The sequence below is a fragment of the Balaenoptera ricei genome, chromosome 6 (genome assembly GCF_028023285.1).
Source record: "Balaenoptera ricei isolate mBalRic1 chromosome 6, mBalRic1.hap2, whole genome shotgun sequence".
Lineage (NCBI taxonomy): Eukaryota > Metazoa > Chordata > Mammalia > Artiodactyla > Balaenopteridae > Balaenoptera > Balaenoptera ricei.
The window spans coordinates 22587780-22607966 of NC_082644.1; the positions used below are offsets into that span (position 1 = coordinate 22587780).

The 20187-nt window shown below is 59.5% G+C and overlaps 1 protein-coding gene across 1 annotated transcript in view; it reads right to left on the reverse strand.

The window, feature by feature from the left end:
- Positions 1-247: 247 nt before the first annotated feature.
- Positions 248-20187, reverse strand: part of LOC132367720 (NUT family member 2G-like) — a 45853-nt gene continuing 25913 nt past the window's right edge. Inside the window, exons 8-12 of the mRNA XM_059926305.1 lie at positions 13347-13551; positions 12630-12875; positions 2884-3000; positions 2216-2362; positions 248-256 (exon numbers count right to left, since the gene is read on the reverse strand). Coding sequence (XP_059782288.1) covers positions 248-256; positions 2216-2362; positions 2884-3000; positions 12630-12875; positions 13347-13551 — 724 coding nt within the window. The remainder of the gene's footprint in view (positions 257-2215; positions 2363-2883; positions 3001-12629; positions 12876-13346; positions 13552-20187) is intronic.

Sequence of the window (20187 nt, forward strand, 5' to 3'; positions counted from 1 at the left end):
TAGAAACATACAAAGGTGATTGTCAAGATCTCAGGGAGGAGGAGGGAGAATTAGGGAGTCTCTGCTGTCCCAACCCCCGCCTGGGTCCTGGGGAAGGAATCAGAACTCAGAACCGGGAGAAGAGGCTTTGGCCAGCAGGGAAGGGGTGGGGGGTGAGGCCCAGGGCGGGTCCACAAAGGATCAGAGCATCTGAGTGCATTAGGAGGAAGGGGCTTCAGAGGTGGGCCAGCACAGGCCATGACGGGGGCTAAGCAGGCTGCGAGGGGGGGCAGTTCAGGGAGACAGCAGGGGTCTGCTCCCTGCCCCTCATTGTTTGCTCGTCTCACCCTTATGAGCTGGTCATTTCCCCTGCTCTGATGATTCAAAGTCTCTGCCGGCAACCGCAGGACGGTGACTGAGGCCTCCACACTCCTCAGCATGGATCCCAGCTCCCACCCAGATCTGGGGCCGCAGACACCTCTCCCCCACCCCTGCTGCCCCTGTGAGCAAGCTGTTCTTGTGAAACACGGTCATAGTTTGTCAGGAGGAACTGTTTTCTATGGGAATACAAATCAGTGTTGATACCAATACATACACATGTCCAGCCATGGGTGGAAAGGGAAGGGACAGTAGTTCTGGAGTGTCTTTGCACACCCCTAGGCCCCTAAGGCCAGTCCCCACAGCCACAGCCAGATGGGTCCTCCTCCCTCAGTTGAAAGAGATGCTGCTGCACAGAAATCCCACAAGTTCCACAAAGGGGCCCAACTGTCGTTTCCCTTAGACACACCTGTAACAGGTGCCCCATGAATTTCCCCGTGCCCATTCCCCTCGTTGCATCCTCACTGGGATTAAGAGGTAGCTGCCTCAACCACTCTCCACATTGCAATAATCCCAGTGGGACTAGAGAACGCTTCCGCTATGACGAGGCAGACAGTCCTGTCCCCATGGCCAAGACTTTTCCTCTCTGGTCAGGCCACCCCCACAGGAAACCCTGGATGAGCGGAGGGTCACCCCAGCGCCATCGCCTGGCCACTTCAGGGAAGCAGAGAGCAGCTTCATAAAGACAAGGGCCGTCTCCAGGCTCCGTCCTAGAAACTGGTTAGTGTCCAGAGGGCTGAGAGGCACAAAAGCAGCTCTCCCTCCCCAGACGGTTCAGGGATGCAGAAGATGCTACAGATGCCCCAGAAGGCCCCTAGCCAAGCAGGCTTTAGAAAAGGGGATGGTGAGGGGGTCCCTGGGGAAAGTGAGAGCTGTGCGTTCCCAGGGGCAGCCTGAGGAGTCCTTGTCTATGTGGAGGAAAGGTTTGGCCACCTGTAGATCCATAGCTCCTGTGACCTCCCTCACCCTTCCTTCCTCTCAGGATCGCTCTCTGTGGAACAGCTCCACACGAAGAAGATGACAGTGGCCTGAGAGCATTTCCCACCAAAACTATCTTTATTCACAATTTTCATACATCACTCCAAAGGTCCTGCCCACACCCACCTCCCCCACCTCTCTAACCCCCCACAATCCCAGGATCAGCGCTGGGGTGAGGAGGAGCCCCTAGGCTCCCCTGGGGGGCTCGCCCTGGAGGGCCGGCCTGGCTGTTCCCTACTGGCTGCAGTGCTTCCTCCTTCTTCCTCCTCTTCTCTGTGACAAACGGGTCACGCTTTCTCTTTCTCGGCTGTGAGGGGCGAGCCAGCCCCAGAGCCAAGGCTGGCCTCTTAGAGACCCCGTGGCCAGCCCCGGGGATGGGCCGCTTCTCAGCAGCGGCTGGGGGCCCACACAGAGCCCGCTTCCTCGACTTGGGAGCGGCTGGTGGAGCTGGGCTGGGGCCTCTTCTCTGAGGGGAGGGGGCCTGGGGAGCACTCTGGGCCCCCCAACCTCCAGGGGAGGCCAGGCCTGAGGCAGGGGCAGGTGTCTGGGACAGCCCGCAAGGCGGCAGGCTCTGCGGACAGGCCAAGAGGGAGGCCAGGCTGGGGAGCGCCTCCTTGTCCTCACTGGACGCGTCCCTGGGCCCTCGGGCCCCCCGAACGGGAGATGCCTCTCTGAGAACAGACGCATCCCTCGGTCCCAGTAGAGGGCCAGTGTGCCTTTGACCCTGGGGAGGGGAGGGCCGTCCGGCCCGGAATGGAGAGACCTCCTGACGTCCTCGAGAGGGAACAAAGACTTTGGGCCTGAACGTGCCAGTGTCTGTTCGGATGGGCCTATGAAGAGCCTCACAATCAATCTCTGGTGGGCAGGCTTCATCACTGACCCCTCGATGGCGGTCTTGGTCGTGCCTCTGGGCATCTTGGCCGGCGTGGGACTCAGATGGACTTGAGCCCATTCCGGGTGCACTGTGGCTCGGGGCTGCCGGCCCACCTTCGTCCTCTTTCAAGTCCAGGAGTTGTTTCTGCACCAGCTGGTAGGAGGGAGGAGGACAGTGACAGCTCCACTCGCACGTGTGAGAGGAGGAGCACTGGGCAGTGGGACAATGGCCCTGGGGGGGAGGAGGGGACGGGTGACCCCAGGACTAGACTCCAAATACAGACACGGTGGCATTCCTGCCATCCTCCTGCACCTTATTCCCAGCTGTGTGTCCTTCCCTCCGCTCCCGGCTCCCCATCCTCTCCTTCCTATCACCCTGCGCTGCACCCACCCCAGAGAGGGCCCTTCCCCATGCCAGGCCTCCGAGGCACGGAAGGGACGGACAGAGCCATGTGGGCCTCCTGTTCTGGGGCCCTACCTCTCCCCTGCTCACTGGGGTCCCTCCGTGCCCTAGTCTTCCTGGGTGTCCCTTGTCTCCCCTGTTCTACCTGTGATCCCTCCCTCCTCTGGCTCCCCTGGGCCACCTGGTTTCCCCTGTCCCCTGGATCACCTGGGGTCCCCCCTTCCCTGGAGTCCCCTGGCTCCCTAAGTGTCCCTCTCCCTCCCCTGGCTCACTTCTTCAGGGGTGAGTCCTTCCTCCTGCTTCAGCTCCTCAGCAAGGGCCAAGAGATCCAGCTGTGGGTCTGGGGAAAACAATTCTGACAGGAATCGAGGGTGAATGACTGCCTCCACCTGGGACAGAAAGAAGAGGCTGTGAGCATCCTTGGCCAGGAGTGGCCTGTGACACAAGAAGACCAGGAGGGAAAGTGAAAAGCAGAGACCCACCCCCACTCTCCTCCACAAGGCGGGGATGGTCAGCACACACACACACACACAAACATGCACATACACAGTCACACACAAAAGAACACATATACAGATACACATACACAGACACACAAAGGCATACACACAGACACAAACATATACACACATACATCTGCGTAAACCTCCCCTAACACCGGGCTCAGGAACAAGGAGCTGAGCTTAAGTCCCATCGGCCTGAGCAGAACCCAGGTCTTGGGTGCTGAGAGTTCCATGCCCTGGCATCTTGTAGACCCCAGGCTCCAGGCCCAGCCTACCTTGGTGAGAGAGTCTTCCCGGGAACGCAGCTCGTCAGTGTAGCTCAAGAGACACGGGTCCAAGCAGGTGTCGTCCCCTTCCTGCTTCAGCTCATTTCCGTCCTTTCCACATTCTGCATGTGACTTGCCTCTGGCTGAGTGGACGGGCCCCACCAGCGCCTCCATCCTGTCCACATACTCCCTCACAGTCTCAGGGGGAATCTCCTTGGGCGCCTTGGGCTCCGGGGTCCGCTGGGATCTGTGTGGCTTCGGGTGCGAGGGCTGGGCCCTGGGGCCGGACATCCTGGGAGCACAGGCTGAGGCAGAGCAGGAGGAAGGGAAGGAAGGTGAGGGACTCCCGGTCCACCTCCTGACCACCGAGCGCACGTTGGTGAGGGCATTGTTTGGGGGACGTTGATGTGGGTGTGGGAGGGGTCAGGACCATCTGAAGCCTCATGCACAGCTGGAGAGGGGAGGTTAGGGGGTCATCTAAGAGAGTCACAAGTAAGGAAGTGGGGAACCTCCAATTTTCTAGGGGTCTCCCCATCAAGCCCACTTCTTAGGCAGACTTAGTGTGGGGTCCTTTGACAGGGAGGTGTGAGAGGAGTTACAAAACTGACCAAGTCAATACCCCGTAGTGACAAGGGGCAGCTGAGACCCCACCCCCCCACACCCCGCCTCGGTGGCTGTTTTGGTTGAAAGACCAATGCCCCTGTCTTGAAAGAAAAGGATCCACATGGGGACGGTGGCCAAGCCTAGGCCCCTGTTACCTGTGCCTTCAGCTCCAGTGGGAAGCTGGGTGCCTGGCTGAAGGCGCACTTTCGGGGCTGGGGGCCCCCGAGGATCCAGCTTCGGTGGGGCTGGAGGAGGCAGGTCCTGTGCGCACTGCATCCACTGCAAATGCTGAATGTGTGTCTCCTCCTCGGCCGCAAATTCCATGAACCTGGGGGGTGACGGAGGCACAGGCCACCCTGAGAAAAAGGCCTGGGTTCTGGAGCCCAACAGAGGCAGCCAAGAATGAGGCACTGGGAGAGGATGTGCCTTGGGGCCGTCAAGGCCCTGTGAGGTGCTGTCCACAGCAGAGAGCTGCTCCTGGAAGTGATAACAAGATCTGGGACCCTTCCTGCCTCACCAGCACTGGAGGGCATGCAACAGCATAGACCCAGGTCGCTGAATTGAACCAGGTCAACGGGACACATGGCTGACCCAGGGGGCACCCTCCTCATGCCCCCGTCCCCATCCAGAACCACATGAAGGGCTGACAGCCAGAGGCTGGAACAGGCATGTGTTCCCCACAGGGGTCCTTGCCCGAATCCAGGACACTGGGCTAGGACTGAGAGTCCTGGAACTTAGACCTGGAGACAGGGCCCAGGAGAGGCTGGACGATGTGGATGCTGAGCTTAGAGGAGAGGCCTTCCCTTCCTCTGAGAGGCGCTCGTTTGTTTGCTTTTGTTTCTTACACCAAGGGGATTACCATGGAGCAAACACTGGAAGGGCCGGAGACCCTTGGGCCGACGACAGCTGGCTTCCCCAGCCTCTTCAGGGATGCCAGGGTACCCACTCAGGGCACTTTTCATGAGGAGAGGTGGTCCCAAATCTATGTGAAGTGGCCGCCAGCCACCCACCACTAAGGAAGCAGCAGGCTGGCGGGTGGAGCTCTTTCCCCGGCCCAGCCCATATGGCCGGAGTTGGACCCCTACTGGACTCACAGCTTCACCCTGCCCCGTCCTGAGACCTTCATGTCAAGGCAAGGGTAGGTCAAAATCAGGGGAAGGCAGAGCTCCTGGTGGAGGAAGGACAGAAGTCTCAAACGCTCAAGGTGAGGGAGGGGTTTCTGGAGGACAGTAGGGCCCCTGGGCTGCGGGGCCCCTGTGCTGGGTGACAGCCCTTCTCCTCTGTCCTCTCTGATGAGCACCCCCACGGCCAGACCCTGCCCTCACCCACTCGCCTCACCCTCCACGCAGCCCCTGGGCCCAGGACGCTGACTCACTTTTCCGCCATCTCGTAGTGGATCATCCGGTCAAGGTTGCTCAAGCGCCGCCATTCCTGCACGGCCCTCCGCAGTCCCTCCTCCAGCGGCATGGTGGGATTCAGGCGGGCCACGGATCGAAGCACTGGGCTGTAAGCCCTCGGGGTCAGTCTCCGGGCCCAGCCCAGCCCCCACCTGCCTGACCCCACCCGCCCATGTGGACCACACATCACTCAACCCAGAATGACTGAGCAACAGGAGGGTGAGAGGCGGGCGTCTGGGAGGGCAAAGACAAGCCTTCCCGGCCACTGCTGTCACCGCCTCACACTCACTCAAGGATGACCATCCACTCCCAGGCTAGAGCTGGGACATTGTGCCTTGGGGAGCTCTTTTCCTCCTCAAGGCTGCATTTTCATGATAAAAATCATCATCATCAATGAGGCATGGCATGTGCCAAGCAATCTGCTAACACTTCATAGATTAGCCCAAGGAGTCTTCGGCACAGTCCTCTGAGTGAAGTGTAATTGTCCCCTTTTTACCAGGGACCGGAGGTTTAGGATGGAAATGCCTGCCAGGCTCACAAGTCTAGTGGGAGAGAGCCCACGCCCTTAGGAGAGCTCTACCATCACCCTGTTCCTAGTGGAATTCTCCACAACGAAGTGGAGGCATGCATAAAGCGCTCTCCTGGGCCCCGCGCTCCTCCCCCTCCTCTGAAGTGACCTCCCCTGGTCATGTACGCTCAAGTCCTGTATGAAAGGACATGGCACCACAGGAGAGTGCGGCATCCACTCCTGGGCTCCTCACCTTACACCACGACCCTCTCTGACTGCAAGTCTTCAGTCCATATTACCATGAGAATCATGGAAGAGCAAGCTGGCCAGACTCACAGGGTGGTGGGGCCAGTTGAGATAGGGCACATTTCAGTCCTGATGTCACGGACTGGCAGGCCCACCCATGTGACCGACAATGTGCCCTCTCATAGCATGGACATCGCCCTCACACCTTCCTTCCAGTATCCCTAGAAACCTAACGTGCGAGTCCATCCCCAGTTCCTCTTTATCTAAAAGCTCCCATAAGCTCAGGACCCCCTGAGCGTTCACTCACATGAGAAAGCAGGCGAAAGCTTCTGCATCAGGACTCAGGGGAAAGTGTCTCCGGGCCAGGGGCTTGAAGCGCTGCCAACGTCGGAAGCTACTGTACTCTCTCTGGGTGTTAGAGGAGCCATCCTGCGAGGCGTTGGACTGGTTGGTGGCCAGGCGGCCCTCCCTGGAAGTGCCATGTGGCCATGGCCCAGAGTTCACTGGGCGAATGATAGGGGTCAGCTGGGCAGCTGGTGGTGGAGCTTGAGGAGGAAAGCCTGGGGTCCAGCCTCCCTTGCCAGCCTGACGTCCTCGAGGGAGAACAAAGTCTCTGAGCACGAACGGGCCAGTGTCTGTTCGGATGGGCCTATGAAGAGCCTCACAATCAATCTCTGGTGGGCAGGCTTCATCACTGACCCCTCGATGGCGGTCTTGGTCGTGCCTCTGGGCATCTTGGCCGGCGTGGGACTCAGATGGACTTGAGCCCATTCCGGGTGCACTGTGGCTCGGGGCTGCCGGCCCACCTTCGTCCTCTTTCAAGTCCAGGAGTTGTTTCTGCACCAGCTGGTAGGAGGGAGGAGGACAGTGACAGCTCCACTCGCACGTGTGAGAGGAGGAGCACTGGGCAGTGGGACAATGTCCCTGAGGTGGAGGAGGGGACGGGTGACCCCAGGACTAGACTCCAAATACAGACACGGTGGCATTCCTGCCATCCTCCTGCACCTTATTCCCAGCTGTGTGTCCTTCCCTCCGCTCCCGGCTCCCCATCCTCTCCTTCCTATCACCCTGCGCTGCACCCACCCCAGAGAGGGCCCTTCCCCATGCCAGGCCTCCGAGGCACGGAAGGGACGGACAGAGCCATGTGGGCCTCCTGTTCTGGGGCCCTACCTCTCCCCTGCTCACAGGGGTCCCTCCGTGCCCTAGTCTTCCTGGGTGTCTCTTGTCTCCCCTGTTCTACCTGCGATCCCTCCCTCCTCTGGCTCCCCTGGGCCACCTGGTTTCCCCTGTCCCCTGGATCACCTGGGGTCCCCCCTCCCCTGGAGTCCCCTGGCTCCCTAAGTGTCCCTCTCCCTCCCCTGGCTCACTTCTTCAGGGGTGAGTCCTTCCTCCTGCTTCAGCTCCTCAGCAAGGGCCAAGAGATCCAGCTGTGGGTCTGGGGAAAATAATTCTGCCAGGAATCGAGGGTGAATGACTGCCTCCACCTGGGACAGAAAGAAGAGGCTGTGAGCATCCTTGGCCAGGAGTGGCCTGTGACACAAGAAGATCAGGAGGGAAAGTGAAAAGCAGAGACCCACCCCCACTCTCCTCCACAAGGCGGGGATGGTCAGCACACACACACACACACACACATGCACATACACAGTCACACACAAAAGAGCACATACACAGATGCACATACACAGACACACAAAGGCATACACACAGACACAAACATATACACACGTACATCTGCGTAAACCTCCCCTAACACCGGGCTCAGGAACAAGGAGCTGAGCTTAAGTCCCATCGGCCTGAGCAGAACCCAGATCTTGGGTGCTGAGAGTTCCATGCCCTGGCATCTTGTAGACCCCAGGCTCCAGGCCCAGCCTACCTTGGTGAGAGAGTCTTCCCGGGAACGCAGTTCGTCAGTGTAGCTCAAGAGACACGGGTCCAAGCCGGTGTCGTCCTCTTCCTGCTTCAGCTCATTTCCATCCTTTCCACATTCTGCATGTGACTTGCCTCTGGCTGAGTGGACGGGCCCCACCAGCGCCTCCATCCTGTCCACATACTCCCTCACAGTCTCAGGGGGAATCTCCTTGGGCGCCTTGGGCTCCGGGGTCCGCTGGGATCTGTGTGGCTTCGGGTGCGAGGGCTGGGCCCTGGGGCCGGACATCCTGGGAGCACAGGCTGAGGCAGAGCAGGAGGAAGGGAAGGAAGGTGAGGGACTCCCGGTCCACCTCCTGACCACCGAGCGCACGTTGGTGAGGGCATTGTTTGGGGGACGTTGATGTGGGTGTGGGAGGGGTCAGGACCATCTGAAGCCTCATGCACAGCTGGAGAGGGGAGGTTAGGGGGTCATCTAAGAGAGTCACAAGTAAGGAAGTGGGGAACCTCCAAATTTCTAGGGGTCTCCCCATCAAGCCCACTTCTTAGGCAGACTTAGTGTGGGGTCCTTTGACAGGGAGGTGTGAGAGGAGTTACAAAACTGACCAAGTCAATACCCCGTAGTGACAAGGGGCAGCTGAGACCCCACCCCCCCACACCCCGCCTCGGTGGCTGTTTTGGTTGAAAGACCAATGCCCCTGTCTTGAAAGAAAAGGATCCACACGGGGACGGTGGCCAAGCCTAGGCCCCTGTTACCTGTGCCTTCAGCTCCAGTGGGAAGCTGGGTGCCTGGCTGAAGGCGCACTTTCGGGGCTGGGGGCCCCCGAGGATCCAGCTTCGGTGGGGCTGGAGGAGGCAGGTCCTGCGCGCACTGCATCCACTGCAAATGCTGAATGTGCGTCTCCTCCTCGGCCGCAAATTCCATGAACCTGGGGGGTGACGGAGGCACAGGCCACCCTGAGAAAAAGGCCTGGGTTCTGGAGCCCAACAGAGGCAGCCAAGAATGAGGCACTGGGAGAGGATGTGCCTTGGGGCCGTCAAGGCCCTGTGAGGTGCTGTCCACAGCAGAGAGCTGCTCCTGGAAGTGATAACAAGATCTGGGACCCTTCCTGCCTCACCAGCACTGGAGGGCATGCAACAGCATAGACCCAGGTCGCTGAATTGAACCAGGTCAACGGGACACATGGCTGACCCAGGGGGCACCCTCCTCATGCCCCCGTCCCCATCCAGAACCACATGAAGGGCTGACAGCCAGAGGCTGGAACAGGCATGTGTTCCCCACAGGGGCCCTTGCCCGAATCCAGGACACTGGGCTAGGACTGAGAGTCCTGGAACTTAGACCTGGAGACAGGGCCCAGGAGAGGCTGGACGATGTGGATGCTGAGCTTAGAGGAGAGGCCTTCCCTTCCTCTGAGAGGCGCTCGTTTGTTTGCTTTTGTTTCTTACACCAAGGGGATTACCATGGAGCAAACACTGGAAGGGCCGGAGACCCTTGGGCCGACGACAGCTGGCTTCCCCAGCCTCTTCAGGGATGCCAGGGTACCCACTCAGGGCACTTTTCATGAGGAGAGGTGGTCCCAAATCTATGTGAAGTGGCCGCCAGCCACCCACCACTAAGGAAGCAGCAGGCTGGCGGGTGGAGCTCTTTCCCCGGCCCAGCCCATATGGCCGGAGTTGGACCCCTACTGGACTCACAGCTTCACCCTGCCCCGTCCTGAGACCTTCATGTCAAGGCAAGGGTAGGTCAAAATCAGGGGAAGGCAGAGCTCCTGGTGGAGGAAGGACAGAAGTCTCAAACGCTCAAGGTGAGGGAGGGGTTTCTGGAGGACAGTAGGGCCCCTGGGCTGCGGGGCCCCTGTGCTGGGTGACAGCCCTTCTCCTCTGTCCTCTCTGATGAGCACCCCCACGGCCAGACCCTGCCCTCACCCACTCGCCTCACCCTCCACGCAGCCCCTGGGCCCAGGACGCTGACTCACTTTTCCGCCATCTCGTAGTGGATCATCCGGTCAAGGTTGCTCAAGCGCCGCCATTCCTGCACGGCCCTCCGCAGTCCCTCCTCCAGCGGCATGGTGGGATTCAGGCGGGCCACGGATCGAAGCACTGGGCTGTAAGCCCTCGGGGTCAGTCTCTGGGCCCAGCCCAGCCCCCACCTGCCTGACCCCACCCGCCCATGTGGACCACACATCACTCAACCCAGAATGACTGAGCAACAGGAGGGTGAGAGGCGGGCGTCTGGGAGGGCAAAGACAAGCCTTCCCGGCCACTGCTGTCACCGCCTCACACTCACTCAAGGATGACCATCCACTCCCAGGCTAGAGCTGGGACATTGTGCCTTGGGGAGCTCTTTTCCTCCTCAAGGCTGCATTTTCATGATAAAAATCATCATCATCAATGAGGCATGGCATGTGCCAAGCAATCTGCTAACACTTCATAGATTAGCCCAAGGAGTCTTCGGCACAGTCCTCTGAGTGAAGTGTAATTGTCCCCTTTTTACCAGGGACCGGAGGTTTAGGATGGAAATGCCTGCCAGGCTCACAAGTCTAGTGGGAGAGAGCCCACGCCCTTAGGAGAGCTCTACCATCACCCTGTTCCTAGTGGAATTCTCCACAACGAAGTGGAGGCATGCATAAAGCGCTCTCCTGGGCCCCGCGCTCCTCCCCCTCCTCTGAAGTGACCTCCCCTGGTCATGTACGCTCAAGTCCTGTATGAAAGGACACGGCACCACAGGAGAGTGCGGCATCCACTCCTGGGCTCCTCACCTTACACCACGACCCTCTCTGACTGCAAGTCTTCAGTCCATATTACCATGAGAATCATGGAAGAGCAAGCTGGCCAGACTCACAGGGTGGTGGGGCCCGTTGAGATAGGGCACATTTCAGTCCTGATGTCACGGACTGGCAGGCCCACCCATGTGACCGACAATGTGCCCTCTCATAGCATGGACATCGCCCTCACACCTTCCTTCCAGTATCCCTAGAAACCTAACGTGCGAGTCCATCCCCAGTTCCTCTTTATCTAAAAGCTCCCATAAGCTCAGGACCCCCTGAGCGTTCACTCACATGAGAAAGCAGGCGAAAGCTTCTGCATCAGGACTCAGGGGAAAGTGTCTCCGGGCCAGGGGCTTGAAGCGCTGCCAACGTCGGAAGCTACTGTACTCTCTCTGGGTGTTAGAGGAGCCATCCTGCGAGGCGTTGGACTGGTTGGTGGCCAGGCGGCCCTCCCTGGAAGTGCCATGTGGCCATGGCCCAGAGTTCACTGGGCGAATGATAGGGGTCAGCTGGGCAGCTGGTGGTGGAGCTTGAGGAGGAAAGCCTGGGGTCCAGCCTCCCTTGCCAGCCTGACGTCCTCGAGGGGGAACAAAGTCTCTGAGCACGAACGGGCCAGTGTCTGTTCGGATGGGCCTATGAAGAGCCTCACAATCAATCTCTGGTGGGCAGGCTTCATCACTGACCCCTCGATGGCGGTCTTGGTCGTGCCTCTGGGCATCTTGGCCGGCGTGGGACTCAGATGGACTTGAGCCCATTCCGGGTGCACTGTGGCTCGGGGCTGCCGGCCCACCTTCGTCCTCTTTCAAGTCCAGGAGTTGTTTCTGCACCAGCTGGTAGGAGGGAGGAGGACAGTGACAGCTCCACTCGCACGTGTGAGAGGAGGAGCACTGGGCAGTGGGACAATGTCCCTGAGGTGGAGGAGGGGACGGGTGACCCCAGGACTAGACTCCAAATACAGACACGGTGGCATTCCTGCCATCCTCCTGCACCTTATTCCCAGCTGTGTGTCCTTCCCTCCGCTCCCGGCTCCCCATCCTCTCCTTCCTATCACCCTGCGCTGCACCCACCCCAGAGAGGGCCCTTCCCCATGCCAGGCCTCCGAGGCACGGAAGGGACGGACAGAGCCATGTGGGCCTCCTGTTCTGGGGCCCTACCTCTCCCCTGCTCACTGGGGTCCCTCCGTGCCCTGGTCTTCCTGGGTGTCCCTTGTCTCCCCTGTTCTACCTGCGATCCCTCCCTCCTCTGGCTCCCCTGGGCCACCTGGTTTCCCCTGTCCCCTGGATCACCTGGGGTCCCCCCTTCCCTGGAGTCCCCTGGCTCCCTAAGTGTCCCTCTCCCTCCCCTGGCTCACTTCTTCAGGGGTGAGTCCTTCCTCCTGCTTCAGCTCCTCAGCAAGGGCCAAGAGATCCAGCTGTGGGTCTGGGGAAAACAATTCTGCCAGGAATCGAGGGTGAATGACTGCCTCCACCTGGGACAGAAAGAAGAGGCTGTGAGCATCCTTGGCCAGGAGTGGCCTGTGACACAAGAAGATCAGGAGGGAAAGTGAAAAGCAGAGACCCACCCCCACTCTCCTCCACAAGGCGGGGATGGTCAGCACACACACACACACACACACAAACATGCACATACACAGTCACACACAAAAGAGCACATACACAGATGCACATACACAGACACACAAAGGCATACACACAGACACAAACATATACACACATACATCTGCGTAAACCTCCCCTAACACCGGGCTCAGGAACAAGGAGCTGAGCTTAAGTCCCATCGGCCTGAGCAGAACCCAGATCTTGGGTGCTGAGAGTTCCATGCCCTGGCATCTTGTAGACCCCAGGCTCCAGGCCCAGCCTACCTTGGTGACAGAGTCTTCCCGGGAACGCAGCTCGTCAATGTAGCTCAAGAGACACGGGTCCAAGTAGGCGTCGTCCTCTTCCTGCTTCAGCTCATTTCCGTCCTTTCCACATTCTGCATGTGACTTGCCTCTGGCTGAGTGGACGGGCCCCACCAGCGCCTCCATCCTGTCCACATACTCCCTCACAGTCTCAGGGGGAATCTCCTTGGGCGCCTTGGGCTCCGGGGTCCGCTGGGATCTGTGTGGCTTCGGGTGCGAGGGCTGGGCCCTGGGGCCGGACATCCTGGGAGCACAGGCTGAGGCAGAGCAGGAGGAAGGGAAGGAAGGTGAGGGACTCCCGGTCCACCTCCTGACCACCGAGCGCACGTTGGTGAGGGCATTGTTTGGGGGACGTTGATGTGGGTGTGGGAGGGGTCAGGACCATCTGAAGCCTCATGCACAGCTGGAGAGGGGAGGTTAGGGGGTCATCTAAGAGAGTCACAAGTAAGGAAGTGGGGAACCTCCAAATTTCTAGGGGTCTCCCCATCAAGCCCACTTCTTAGGCAGACTTAGTGTGGGGTCCTTTGACGGGGAGGTGTGAGAGGAGTTACAAAACTGACCAAGTCAATACCCCGTAGTGACAAGGGGCAGCTGAGACCCCACCCCCCCACACCCCGCCTCGGTGGCTGTTTTGGTTGAAAGACCAATGCCCCTGTCTTGAAAGAAAAGGATCCACACGGGGACGGTGGCCAAGCCTAGGCCCCTGTTACCTGTGCCTTCAGCTCCAGTGGGAAGCTGGGTGACTGGCTGAAGGCGCACTTTCGGGGCTGGGGGCCCCCGAGGATCCAGCTTCGGTGGGGCTGGAGGAGGCAGGTCCTGCGCGCACTGCATCCACTGCAAATGCTGAATGTGCGTCTCCTCCTCGGCCGCAAATTCCATGAACCTGGGGGGTGACGGAGGCACAGGCCACCCTGAGAAAAAGGCCTGGGTTCTGGAGCCCAACAGAGGCAGCCAAGAATGAGGCACTGGGAGAGGATGTGCCTTGGGGCCGTCAAGGCCCTGTGAGGTGCTGTCCACAGCAGAGAGCTGCTCCTGGAAGTGATAACAAGATCTGGGACCCTTCCTGCCTCACCAGCACTGGAGGGCATGCAACAGCATAGACCCAGGTCGCTGAATTGAACCAGGTCAACGGGACACATGGCTGACCCAGGGGGCACCCTCCTCATGCCCCCGTCCCCATCCAGAACCACATGAAGGGCTGACAGCCAGAGGCTGGAACAGGCATGTGTTCCCCACAGGGGTCCTTGCCCGAATCCAGGACACTGGGCTAGGACTGAGAGTCCTGGAACTTAGACCTGGAGACAGGGCCCAGGAGAGGCTGGACGATGTGGATGCTGAGCTTAGAGGAGAGGCCTTCCCTTCCTCTGAGAGGCGCTCGTTTGTTTGCTTTTGTTTCTTACACCAAGGGGATTACCATGGAGCAAACACTGGAAGGGCCGGAGACCCTTGGGCCGACGACAGCTGGCTTCCCCAGCCTCTTCAGGGATGCCAGGGTACCCACTCAGGGCACTTTTCATGAGGAGAGGTGGTCCCAAATCTATGTGAAGTGGCCGCCAGCCACCCACCACTAAGGAAGCAGCAGGCTGGCGGGTGGAGCTCTTTCCCCGGCCCAGCCCATATGGCCGGAGTTGGACCCCTACTGGACTCACAGCTTCACCCTGCCCCGTCCTGAGACCTTCATGTCAAGGCAAGGGTAGGTCAAAATCAGGGGAAGGCAGAGCTCCTGGTGGAGGAAGGACAGAAGTCTCAAACGCTCAAGGTGAGGGAGGGGTTTCTGGAGGACAGTAGGGCCCCTGGGCTGCGGGGCCCCTGTGCTGGGTGACAGCCCTTCTCCTCTGTCCTCTCTGATGAGCACCCCCACGGCCAGACCCTGCCCTCACCCACTCGCCTCACCCTCCACGCAGCCCCTGGGCCCAGGACGCTGACTCACTTTTCCGCCATCTCGTAGTGGATCATCCGGTCAAGGTTGCTCAAGCGCCGCCATTCCTGCACGGCCCTCCGCAGTCCCTCCTCCAGCGGCATGGTGGGATTCAGGCGGGCCACGGATCGAAGCACTGGGCTGTAAGCCCTCGGGGTCAGTCTCCGGGCCCAGCCCAGCCCCCACCTGCCTGACCCCACCCGCCCATGTGGACCACACATCACTCAACCCAGAATGACTGAGCAACAGGAGGGTGAGAGGCGGGCGTCTGGGAGGGCAAAGACAAGCCTTCCCGGCCACTGCTGTCACCGCCTCACACTCACTCAAGGATGACCATCCACTCCCAGGCTAGAGCTGGGACATTGTGCCTTGGGGAGCTCTTTTCCTCCTCAAGGCTGCATTTTCATAATAAAAATCACCATCATCAATGAGGCATGGCATGTGCCAAGCAATCTGCTAACACTTCATAGATTAGCCCAAGGAGTCTTCGGCACAGTCCTCTGAGTGAAGTGTAATTGTCCCCTTTTTACCAGGGACCGGAGGTTTAGGATGGAAATGCCTGCCAGGCTCACAAGTCTAGTGGGAGAGAGCCCACGCCCTTAGGAGAGCTCTACCATCACCCTGTTCCTAGTGGAATTCTCCACAACGAAGTGGAGGCATGCATAAAGCGCTCTCCTGGGCCCCGCGCTCCTCCCCCTCCTCTGAAGTGACCTCCCCTGGTCATGTACGCTCAAGTCCTGTATGAAAGGACACGGCACCACAGGAGAGTGCGGCATCCACTCCTGGGCTCCTCACCTTACACCACGACCCTCTCTGACTGCAAGTCTTCAGTCCATATTACCATGAGAATCATGGAAGAGCAAGCTGGCCAGACTCACAGGGTGGTGGGGCCCGTTGAGATAGGGCACATTTCAGTCCTGATGTCACGGACTGGCAGGCCCACCCATGTGACCGACAATGTGCCCTCTCATAGCATGGACATCGCCCTCACACCTTCCTTCCAGTATCCCTAGAAACCTAACGTGCGAGTCCATCCCCAGTTCCTCTTTATCTAAAAGCTCCCATAAGCTCAGGACCCCCTGAGCGTTCACTCACATGAGAAAGCAGGAGAAAGCTTCTGCATCAGGACTCAGGCGAAAGTGTCTCAGGGCCAGGGGTTTGATGTGCTGCCAACGTCGGAAGTTACTGTACTCTCTCTGGGTGTTAGAGGAGCCATCCTGCGAGGCGTTGGACTGGTTGGTGGCCAGGCGGCCCTCCCTGGAAGTGCCATGTGGCCATGGCCCAGAGTTCACTGGGCGAATGATAGGGGTCAGCTGGGCAGCTGGTGGTGGAGCTTGAGGAGGAAAGCCTGGGGTCCAGCCTCCCTTGCCAGCCTGACGTCCTCGAGGGGGAACAAAGACTCTGAGCACGAACGGGCCAGTGTCTGTTCGGATGGGCCTATGAAGAGCCTCACAATCAATCTCTGGTGGGCAGGCTTCATCACTGACCCCTCGATGGCGGTCTTGGTCGTGCCTCTGGGCATCTTGGCCGGCGTGGGACTCAGATGGACTTGAGCCCATTCCGGGTGCACTGTGGCTCGGGGCTGCCGGCCCACCTTCGTCCTCTTTCAAGTCCAGGAGTTGTTTCTGCACCAGCTGGTAGGAGGGAGGAGGACAGTGACAGCTCCACTCGCACGTGTGAGAGGAGGAGCACTGGGCAGTGGGACAATGGCCCTGGGGGGGAGGAGGGGACGGGTGACCCCAGGACTAGACTCCAAATGCAGACACGGTGGCGTTCCTGCCATCCTCCTGCACCTTATTCCCAGCTGTGTGTCCTTCCCTCCGCTCCCGGCTCCCCATCCTCTCCTTCCTATCACCCTGCGCTGCACCCACCCCAGAGAGGGCCCTTCCCCATGCCAGGCCTCCGAGGCACGGAAGGGACGGACAGAGCCATGTGGGCCTCCTGTTCTGGGGCCCTACCTCTCCCCTGCTCGCTGGGGTCCCTCCGTGCCCTGGTCTTCCTGGGTGTCCCTTGTCTCCCCTGTTCTACCTGTGATCCCTCCCTCCTCTGGCTCCCCTGGGCCACCTGGTTTCCCCTGTCCCCTGGATCACCTGGGGTCCCCCCTCCCCTGGAGTCCCCTGGCTCCCTAAGTGTCCCTCTCCCTCCCCTGGCTCACTTCTTCAGGGGTGAGTCCTTCCTCCTGCTTCAGCTCCTCAGCAAGGGCCAAGAGATCCAGCTGTGGGTCTGGGGAAAACAATTCTGCCAGGGATCGAGGGTGAATGACTGCCTCCACCTGGGACAGAAAGAAGAGGCTGTGAGCATCCTTGGCCAGGAGTGGCCTGTGACACAAGAAGACCAGGAGGGAAAGTGAAAAGCAGAGACCCACCCCCACTCTCCTCCACAAGGCGGGGATGGTCAGCACACACACACACACACACACAAACATGCACATACACAGTCACACACAAAAGAGCACATATACAGATGCACATACACAGACACACAACGGCATACACACAGACACAAACATATACACACATATATCTGCGTCAACCTCCCCTAACACCGGGCTCAGGAACAAGGAGCTGAGCTTAAGTCCCATCGGCCTGAGCAGAACCCAGATCTTGGGTGCTGAGAGTTCCATGCCCTGGCATCTTGTTGACCCCAGGCTCCAGACCCAGCCTACCTTGGTGACAGAGTCTTCCCGGGAACGCAGCTCGTCAATGTAGCTCAAGAGACACGGGTCCAAGTAGGCGTCGTCCTCTTCCTGCTTCAGCTCATTTCCGTCCTTTCCACATTCTGCATGTGACTTGCCTCTGGCTGAGTGGACGGGCCCCACCAGCGCCTCCATCCTGTCCACATACTCCCTCACAGTCTCAGGGGGAATCTCCTTGGGCGCCTTGGGCTCCGGGGTCCGCTGGGATCTGTGTGGCTTCGGGTGCGAGGGCTGGGCCCTGGGGCCGGACATCCTGGGAGCACAGGCTGAGGCAGAGCAGGAGGAAGGGAAGGAAGGTGAGGGACTCCCGGTCCACCTCCTGACCACCGAGCGCACGTTGGTGAGGGCATTGTTTGGGGGACGTTGATGTGGGTGTGGGAGGGGTCAGGACCATCTGAAGCCTCATGCACAGCTGGAGAGGGGAGGTTAGGGGGTCATCTAAGAGAGTCACAAGTAAGGAAGTGGGGAACCTCCAATTTTCTAGGGGTCTCCCCATCAAGCCCACTTCTTAGGCAGACTTAGTGTGGGGTCCTTTGACAGGGAGGTGTGAGAGGAGTTACAAAACTGACCAAGTCAATACCCCGTAGTGACAAGGGGCAGCTGAGACCCCACCCCCCCACACCCCGCCTCGGTGGCTGTTTTGGTTGAAAGACCAATGCCCCTGTCTTGAAAGAAAAGGATCCACACGGGGACGGTGGCCAAGCCTAGGCCCCTGTTACCTGTGCCTTCAGCTCCAGTGGGAAGCTGGGTGCCTGGCTGAAGGCGCACTTTCGGGGCTGGGGGCCCCCGAGGATCCAGCTTCGGTGGGGCTGGAGGAGGCAGGTCCTGCGCGCACTGCATCCACTGCAAATGCTGAATGTGCGTCTCCTCCTCGGCCGCAAATTCCATGAACCTGGGGGGTGACGGAGGCACAGGCCACCCTGAGAAAAAGGCCTGGGTTCTGGAGCCCAACAGAGGCAGCCAAGAATGAGGCACTGGGAGAGGATGTGCCTTGGGGCCGTCAAGGCCCTGTGAGGTGCTGTCCACAGCAGAGAGCTGCTCCTGGAAGTGATAACAAGATCTGGGACCCTTCCTGCCTCACCAGCACTGGAGGGCATGCAACAGCATAGACCCAGGTCGCTGAATTGAACCAGGTCAACGGGACACATGGCTGACCCAGGGGGCACCCTCCTCATGCCCCCGTCCCCATCCAGAACCACATGAAGGGCTGACAGCCAGAGGCTGGAACAGGCATGTGTTCCCCACAGGGGCCCTTGCCCGAATCCAGGACACTGGGCTAGGACTGAGAGTCCTGGAACTTAGACCTGGAGACAGGGCCCAGGAGAGGCTGGACGATGTGGATGCTGAGCTTAGAGGAGAGGCCTTCCCTTCCTCTGAGAGGCGCTCGTTTGTTTGCTTTTGTTTCTTACACCAAGGGGATTACCATGGAGCAAACACTGGAAGGGCCGGAGACCCTTGGGCCGACGACAGCTGGCTTCCCCAGCCTCTTCAGGGATGCCAGGGTACCCACTCAGGGCACTTTTCATGAGGAGAGGTGGTCCCAAATCTATGTGAAGTGGCCGCCAGCCACCCACCACTAAGGAAGCAGCAGGCTGGCGGGTGGAGCTCTTTCCCCGGCCCAGCCCATATGGCCGGAGTTGGACCCCTACTGGACTCACAGCTTCACCCTGCCCCGTCCTGAGACCTTCATGTCAAGGCAAGGGTAGGTCAAAATCAGGGGAAGGCAGAGCTCCTGGTGGAGGAAGGACAGAAGTCTCAAACGCTCAAGGTGAGGGAGGGGTTTCTGGAGGACAGTAGGGCCCCTGGGCTGCGGGGCCCCTGTGCTGGGTGACAGCCCTTCTCCTCTGTCCTCTCTGATGAGCACCCCCACGGCCAGACCCTGCCCTCACCCACTCGCCTCACCCTCCACGCAGCCCCTGGGCCCAGGACGCTGACTCACTTTTCCGCCATCTCGTAGTGGATCATCCGGTCAAGGTTGCTCAAGCGCCGCCATTCCTGCACGGCCCTCCGCAGTCCCTCCTCCAGCGGCATGGTGGGATTCAGGCGGGCCACGGATCGAAGCACTGGGCTGTAAGCCCTCGGGGTCAGTCTCCGGGCCCAGCCCAGCCCCCACCTGCCTGACCCCACCCGCCCATGTGGACCACACATCACTCAACCCAGAATGACTGAGCAACAGGAGGGTGAGAGGCGGGCGTCTGGGAGGGCAAAGACAAGCCTTCCCGGCCACTGCTGTCACCGCCTCACACTCACTCAAGGATGACCATCCACTCCCAGGCTAGAGCTGGGACATTGTGCCTTGGGGAGCTCTTTTCCTCCTCAAGGCTGCATTTTCATAATAAAAATCACCATCATCAATGAGGCATGGCATGTGCCAAGCAATCTGCTAACACTTCATAGATTAGCCCAAGGAGTCTTCGGCACAGTCCTCTGAGTGAAGTGTAATTGTCCCCTTTTTACCAGGGACCGGAGGTTTAGGATGGAAATGCCTGCCAGGCTCACAAGTCTAGTGGGAGAGAGCCCACGCCCTTAGGAGAGCTCTACCATCACCCTGTTCCTAGTGGAATTCTCCACAACGAAGTGGAGGCATGCATAAAGCGCTCTCCTGGGCCCCGCGCTCCTCCCCCTCCTCTGAAGTGACCTCCCCTGGTCATGTACGCTCAAGTCCTGTATGAAAGGACACGGCACCACAGGAGAGTGCGGCATCCACTCCTGGGCTCCTCACCTTACACCACGACCCTCTCTGACTGCAAGTCTTCAGTCCATATTACCATGAGAATCATGGAAGAGCAAGCTGGCCAGACTCACAGGGTGGTGGGGCCCGTTGAGATAGGGCACATTTCAGTCCTGATGTCACGGACTGGCAGGCCCACCCATGTGACCGACAATGTGCCCTCTCATAGCATGGA